General features: G+C 43.7%; 1 protein-coding gene across 2 annotated transcripts in view; it reads right to left on the minus strand.

The window, feature by feature from the left end:
- Nucleotides 1-4,873: 4,873 nt before the first annotated feature.
- Nucleotides 4,874-8,558, minus strand: part of SCG5 (secretogranin V) — a 36,212-nt gene continuing 32,527 nt past the window's right edge. For both annotated transcript variants that reach the window (XM_083167722.1, XM_083167723.1), the window contains exons 5-6: nt 7,852-7,905; nt 4,874-5,341 (exon numbers count right to left, since the gene is read on the minus strand). In XM_083167722.1, the coding sequence (XP_083023848.1) occupies nt 5,255-5,341; nt 7,852-7,905 (141 nt within the window). In that variant the 3' untranslated portion in view covers nt 4,874-5,254. The remainder of the gene's footprint in view (nt 5,342-7,851; nt 7,906-8,558) is intronic.

Raw genomic sequence — 8,558 nt, forward strand, 5'->3', positions numbered from 1 at the left:
CTCTGCTCGCGCTGCATTACAAAGCTACGCACAGGGATTCTATAGCACTTCCCAGACAGCGACTATCACGATAGGATTTCCGTCTCTCCTGGGGGCTTCAGCAGGGACCATTGTATTTTCCCATAATTCCTTATGAATCCAAATTAATCAGATAGAGCGGAACGTGTTCCTGTAACTGTTGTACCCTAATGGAGTCCTAATATAGGTATGGATCATTATGGTCTCCAGCATGTTGGTGGACATGGGTTAGGGTTGACAGGGTCATTCGGTCGACACAAGTATTAAAAGTCAACATGGGGGTAGGTCGACATGGGGTTTTTAAAAAAAAATGTGTCCCGAATTTCAAAACAGCCAACATGGATACTAAAACGTAGCACCGCTACGCTCGGCACACTGTTATATTCTCCCACCACACCCTAGTGGATGGTAGGGCATGAAATACCGCCTGTCGGCACATGTCGGCTCAAATAAAAAGTGTGGAAACCCCCATGAGGACCTTTTGACTGTCGACCTTCCCCATGTCGACCTAATGACCCTGTCTGCATAGTCATGTCAACCTAAATCAGGGGTGGCCAAACCGGTCCTCGAGATCTACCAACAGTCCACGTTTTCCAGGTCACCTAGCCGGTGCACAGCTGTAGTCATTACTAACTGTCACATTTTAAAACCTGCTGCATTCATTCCTACTATAGATCCACAGGTTGTCTCATATACATGAACTGTTGGTTGGTCTTGAGGACAGGTTTGGCCACCCCTGACCTAAATGCATGTCAACCTAAATGCATGTTGGTCTAATGGTGTCGACCTACTGACTGTTGACCTACATGCTGATGACCCAATGACCGTCCGTTTCCCCCTAATACCCCTTTCACATTGCAAAAACCTGCTTTCAACCCGATTTTCTAAACGTGTCTTAACACTGGTCAAAAGTCAGTTCATATTGCATGATGTAAAGGTATATTGCAGTTTAAATACCGCTTTGTACCTTTCAGATTCAACCCGTTTCACCCATAGAAAGCCATACAATGTCATTTTAAATGTTTTTTTCCTGCTTGTGGGCGGGGATCAAGTGTGGTTATCATTTGTAGCAAATACCGTTTCTGAGCTGTTCAGACTGCAGGGAAAACGGCTCAGAAACGTGTAGGATCCTGCTTTTAACACGTGTCAAAATGCCGGTTTTCTGTAACCGGTAAATTGACAATGTAGCTTTCACATTGCGGCTGGAACCGTTTTAAAGCACTAAAAAACGGCTATATACCGTGGTTACAGCTGCAATGTGAAAGGGGTATGATATTAAGTAAAAGGTGGATTTTATGGGGGGGGGGGGGGGGTCACAAATATTTATTTTACATCCTGCCAGAATGAGAGTTATACCACTGTTAGGTTTATACTTTTACCATCAATGATAAAACTGAAGAATATTGATCCCAACGAGGGAAGAGGGATGGTATAGGACAGGTGCTGTAGTACTTGGTGGCCTTTAGGTGGCAATATCGAGTCAGATCATTCTTCAAATTCTTATTAACTAGACCCCTGCCAGCACCTAAAGTGAGTTGTAAATTATTTTAGGCAAGATAAATATAGACTGTAAATGTACTATGTGTTTAGTAGTAATAGGTCTGTTTCTGTATTGTAAATATGCTATGAATCTATGGAGAGTGTACAGTGGTCGTTTTGTTTGACAAATTGTTGCTGGAGAATCTCTGGGCTGTAAATCTTACACTTTCACTATCCGCAGACTGTACTGTAATAAAACAAATAAGAAATCAACTCATCTACAGTTCTACACTGCTGAACTCCCAACCACCAAGTAGGATCTGCTGAGATTGGACACACATAAGATTGTATGGTGTAGCAGCACAGCAGCAGTCCAAATGTACGCCCAAGGTTAACATATCTATACAAACCCCTGCTGGCTAGCTATAAGGTGGTAAGACACTATGGGAGAGACTTTAGACCCGTGGTTCTCAACCTTGGTCCTCAGGACCCCCCCAACAATGTTTTCCAGGTCTTCTCACAGAATCACAAGTGAAGTAATTAGCTTCACCTGTGATGGTTTCAAATGTGTCAGTGAATGAGTGCACCTGTGCACCTGCCGGGTGACCTGGAAAACGTGCGCTGTTGGGGGACTGAGGTTGAGAACCACTGCATTTGACGGTAAATGATTAATAGCAAAGTGAGGCAGATGTATTAAGTCAGGTGATAAAGTGGAAGGTGACAACGCACCAGCCAATCGGCTACTAAATGTCCTTTTTCAAACCCAACCTGTAACTTGACAGTTAGGATCTTATTGGCTGGTGCATGATCATCTGCCACCTTATTACTCCACGTGGCATAGTCCAGGCATGTCCAAACTATGGCCCTCCAGCTGTTGTGAAACTACAAGTCCCATCATGCCTTGCCACATTTTTGCTATTAGGGAATGCTAAAACTATGGCAAAGCATACTGGTATGTGTAGATTCACAACAGCTGGAGGGCCGCAGTTTGGACATGCCTGGCTTAATCAATAAATATTCCCCTCAGTTTGAAACACTTCTCCTTCAGGTGAATAAGCATCCTAGTAAATGACATACAATACAGAGAGCATTACTAGTCCGTAGGCCAATGGTGACTTTTTTTTTTTGTAGATCAAACTAAATTTCTAGTGGCTTATTATACAGAGGCCCACACTCACTGACAGTTGCTGTGGCTCCCCTATATGAAGTTTAGACTATGCCGCTGCTTCACCTATGCAACTGCCACTGACAAGGAAATCCAGGAACAGAGCATCTGTGATTACATTTAATATTGAAAATATGTTTATGCTTCATTCACGTCTGTCTTCCTAAATAGGTGCAGAAGGTCTCCAACTCAATAATACCGCTAGGAGGTTATTGTAGTATGCGCACGGGTAAAATTTCCTGTTAGTATACATTTGACACAACAATTATTTTCTTCTAAAAGAAAATATCTTAACTAAGAACTTATTATACAACTACATATATTGTACAGGTTGCGTATCCCTTATCCAAATATCTGTTATCAAAATTATTCCGAAAACCAGAACATTTCAGAAAGTGATTTTTTTTATTGGGGGGGGGGGGGGGGGGGGGGGGGGCGGCGGCTAAAAGCACTAATGGGAACATCCACAACAGCACTACTGGGTACATCTGTACCAGCACTACTGGGGACATCTGTACCAGCACTACTGGGGGCATGATGTGTAACTGGCACTACTGGGGACATGATATGTCACTGGCACTACTGGGGACAATCTATAACAGCACTACTGGGGACATGATATGTAACTGGCACTACTGGGGACATGATATGTAACTGGCACTACTGGGGACATCTGTAACAGCACTACTGGGGACATGATATGTAACTGGCACTACGGGGGACATCTGTACCAGCACTGCTTGGGTCATGATATGTAACTGGCACTACTGGGGACATCTGTAACAGCACTACTGAGGACATGATATGTAACTGGCACTACTGGGGACATGATCTGTAACTGGCACTACTGGGGACATCTATAACAGCACTACTGGGGACATGATATGTAACTGGCACTACTGGGGACATGATATGTAACTGGCACTACTGGGGACATCTGTAACAGCACTACTGGGGACATGATATGTAACTGGCACTAACGGGACATGATATGTAACTGGCACTACGGGGGACATCTGTACCAGCACTGCTTGGGTCATGATATGTAACTGGCACTACTGGGGACATCTGTAACAGCACTACTGAGGACATGATATGTAATTGGCACTACTGGGGACATGATCTGTAACTGGCACTACTGGGGACATCTATAACAGCACTACTGGGGACATGATATGTAACTGGCACTACTGGGGACATGATATGTAACTGGCACTACTGGGGACATCTGTAACAGCACTACTGGGGACATGATATGTAACTGGCACTAACGGGGACATGATATGTAACTGGCAGTACGGGGGACATCTGTACCAGCACTGCTTGGGTCATGATATGTAACTGGCACTACTGGGGACATGATATGTAACTGGCACTACTGGGGACATCTGTAACAGCACTAACGGGGACATGATATGTAACTGGCACTACGGGGGACATCTATAACAGCTCTACTGGGGACATGATATGTAACTGGCACTACTGGAGACATGATATGTAACTGGCACTACTGGAGACATCTGTAACAGCACTACTGGGGACATGATATGTAACTGGCACTAACGGGGACATGATATGTAACTGGCACTACGGGGGACATCTATAACAGCACTACTGGGGACATGATATGTAACTGGCACTACTGGAGACATGATATGTAACTGGCACTACTGGGGACATCTGTAACAGCACTACTGGGGACATGATATGTAACTGGCACTAACGGGGACATGATATGTAACTGGCACTACGGGGGACATCTATAACAGCACTACTGGGGACATGATATGTAACTGGCACTACTGGAGACATGATATGTAACTGGCACTACTGGGGACATCTGTAACAGCACTACTGAGGACATGATATGTAACTGGCACTAAATATCTGCAAGAATGATGAATGATTGCTTGGCATTTAAATTCAGTATCTGAGATTGTACACAAACTTTGTTTCATGTTTTGAAACCTTGTTTTATGCACAAATAAAATATATTTGTGTGTATTTCATGTGTTTGATGTGTTTGTAGAACATAAATGCAAGATACATCATTAAAATCTAAAAATATTCTGAAATACGGAATAATCCATTATCCAAAATATTTCTGGTCCCGAGCATTTTGGATAAGGGATATTCAATCTGTACTTTATATAAGGGAAACTTGTATTTTAGGTCTAGTGGTCCTATAGTAAAATCACAGAACAGCGGGGATGGGGGTGACGTTTTTATTGCAATTATTAATTGTTTACAGTACTAATTTCTGCAGCAGTCTAGACGCAGGATCGCTTGGGAGACAAAATCTCATTTTCCACCACCTCGTAAGACTGACAGTGTTTGACAGCAACCAATTGGTTAAACTGCCTCTCAAAGCAGCACGAAAAAGCACAAGAAAAAGATACTGTTCCCCTAATTTAACAGAAAGCAGAAGTCTATATTTTTTATTATCTATGACAACATAATGTTATAAATCCAGCTGTTTCCCATTCACAGGTCTATAAATAATAAACACACTGCCAGTCAGTGGGGCTCTGGAGCGGCAGATAGGACGCCGAGCTGGATCACAGCAAAGGCGGCTCCCTCATTTGGTTCTGCTTATTCCTCTTCGCCGGAGAAATGCGGAACAGACTTCTTGGCTACAACGTTGTCCAGTCTCTGTCCCTGTAGGTATGGATTCACCGTCTGGAATGGGAAAAGGAAGACATAAATGTAGGTCATGGATACGGTTATACATCAGTGCCACATTGTACCGTTTAGAAGTCCGTAATACACCATAAATAACCGGTACGCGCTCCTTGTGGATATATCGGCCTCCTCGCTGTGGAGTTAGTATAAGGGGCGAATGTTAGGGGTGTGGGTGGAAAGGTTTACAGTGTCTACGTAGACAATAAATAGGTCGACATCAAAAGTTCCACATACTAAAGGTCAACATTGACAAAGGGTCGACATGAGAAAAATGTTGACATTGACAAAAAAGTCAGCACAAGCAAAAAAATTGACATGAAAGTTGTAGACACATGGTAGACATGAGTGTTTTTTTTTACCTTTAAATTGTGCCAAAGTCGACATGGACACCCAATTAGTGTAACGTGAACACTCACTACCGCGGAGCTCGGCGCACGTTAACATCCACATGGACCCCGAATATCAGATTTGACTTATTTAGCACCTTCAAGAAGATATTCTGATTAGTTGCCCATAGCAACATAGCATCTTCAATAGAACTCCCATCTTAGGGGGAAATTTACGTTTTATATAGGAGATCTATTTCACATAGGATGTTGCTATGGGCAACCAATCAGAATCTACGTCTTATTTATTTAACACCTTCTAGAAGATAATAGATAGTATGTGATTGGTTGTTTATATCAACATCCCATCTTCTATACAATTCCCATCTTAGTAAATTTGCCCCTTAGTGATTATAACTCTGAGAGGCTATCCGCCTTCAGACAACTTGGATTGTTGGGGTTGTACATACACAGATGACAGTTGTATAATATAGGTGCCCCCTGTTGTTTGTAAATGCCAGTAATTCAGACAATGTCCACAGTAAGTGGATAACCAAGATCGATCATTACTGACAAGGTCACAGAAAATGCTTCATAGAAAGCAGCGGAGTCCTAGAACTTTAATCCTTATTGTAGGTAGAGGTTGCTTGGCAGCACCCCACAACATTAATGTATAGGTCTGCCCATATGGGGGCATTCTCATGCTAATGAGTAGGGATGCCGATCCCAGGATCGGGATCCCGGGATTTAGGGCATTTTTGACCAGGATTTGAATCCCGGGATTGGAGGCTCCAATCCCGGGATTGTGGGATCGAAATGCGCATGCGCATTTGATCCCTTTCTCCCATGTAGCACTGAGTGGGCCGGGGAGGAGGCTGGTAACTCTGAGTCCGGGCAGACGTGACGGAGTGGGAACACCTTTAACATCATGCTGCGCTGCCTGGCAACAAGGTTGTGTGGCTGCGCAGCGTGATGCGACTGATCACATCGCGCTGCGCAGCCACACACTGTTTCTCTGCCCGAGTTACCCACCTCCTCCCTGGCCAGCCGAGGCACCTCGCCTCCTCCACCGCACAGCTCCTCCACCGCATGGTGAGAGATAATATATTTATCATTGGGCATATCAGGAAGCCGATCCCGGGAATCCTGGGATTGACAGTTTTTCAATCCCGAATCCCGGATTGAAAAAACGGTCCGGGATTGCCTATCTACTAATGAGGCATGACAGACAGGCGGGGGCCGGACAGCTGATATCACCGGATTTCAGCTGCCCGTCTACTCCCCCCCGAGCAGAGACTCATCTGTAAGGATGCTCCGAGGCAACCTTACATATGCATGAGCCTTTGCCATCATTTGAACTTCGCTGCTTACCGCGCCTTACAGAATGACCCCCTTAGTGAGCTCTGTGGAAGAAAACCCTCTGAATGCTGGAAGAAGTGAGACAAGTGGATTACATTATGCTTCCCGCCAGCTATTGCAATAATGTCACTATGACCGAGTCATCTTCCAAAACCCACGCTGTTCCTGTTTCCTGCCTGTGGTGGTGCTCTCTGATGTGGTGCTTCTAGCACAATGTGGTCTGTATTTCAGGACTGATGAGCAGACCAGACCTGTAGAGAAAGACACCCCAGGCAGGAAGAAGAACTGCAGGGGTTCTGAAAGATGCAGGGGACAAGAATGAACATTACAGTATATAAGAGAAGTATATGGTTCACACTCACAGTACAGTATATAGTAGCACAAGGGAGTGAAACAGAGGCAGCAGTTGCTCTATAGTCCATAGCAATCACATTAAAACATAATAGCTATTTTGGTTTGCTTAAAAGACCTATATCTGTACAGTTGCTTAAAACATTCCCAAAAAAAATGCAGTGTACAGATCATCCTAAACCATGCCCACTTACTGGTAAGCCACGCCCACCTCACAGGCCAAACCTGTGATGGTGTCAAGAACATATAGAAGTCAATGTACTAAGCCTTGGAGAGAGATCCAGTACCAATCAGCTCCTAACTGGCATGTTACAGCCTGGGTTGGAAAAAGGACAGTTGTGAGCTGATTGGGTGGTACTTTATTTAAATCCACTTTACCTTTCTCCAAGGCTTTAGTACATAAACCTCTATATGACATAACGGGTATACATGCCCAAATGCAATAACAAGTCCAAGTCTGAATAAAATTACCCTCTTCTTCCTCTGAGATGCTGCTTTCATCTTCTCATAGAGTAACTTTTTATTCTACAGGAGAGAGAAAGGAGATAATTACAGCATTGAACATCAATATCAAAGGGATGCATGCCAAGACTATATATATACCCCTGATGAAAACTGCCTGTGAGCAGTTGAAACAGCTGTTGGGTAATACAGCTGTTACTGTCTACATGATGCTGACTTATTAAATCACCTATTCTTCAACTCTGTGTGCCGTCTCCATTCCTCACATCGTGGGGGGTAAGTGCTTTATATATATATATATATATATATATATAGCTGTCTAACATATGTGGGCTACATGCATAAGCAGCCAGTATTTACCCTGCACAGAAGCAATACAAATACATAGCAACATAGTTTCTTACAGACACAAAAATGACTTTGGCTTTTTTGTTTTAAGGAATCTCTAAATACAGGAGCCCTTTCCCAGTAGAACATGCAATAAAAACTTAAAAAATGCCCAGTTCATTCAAGCATGACACACGCACCAGATACAGGGCGGCTGAAAATTCTCAGACACTTCTACAATACTGTCAGAGCAATTATACAGGTGCTGGTGGTCGCCAGGATAACGACGCAATTTCAGACAGGAAGAAGTATTGCCGCCCTCCATAAATGAGATGAATGTAGAGGGCAGAACTGGAATCTTAAGTTAGCGGGAACCTTGTTACTCGATA

This window comes from Crinia signifera, chromosome 12 (genome assembly GCF_055691185.1).
Source record: "Crinia signifera chromosome 12, ASM5569118v1, whole genome shotgun sequence".
NCBI classification, from domain to species: domain Eukaryota; kingdom Metazoa; phylum Chordata; class Amphibia; order Anura; family Myobatrachidae; genus Crinia; species Crinia signifera.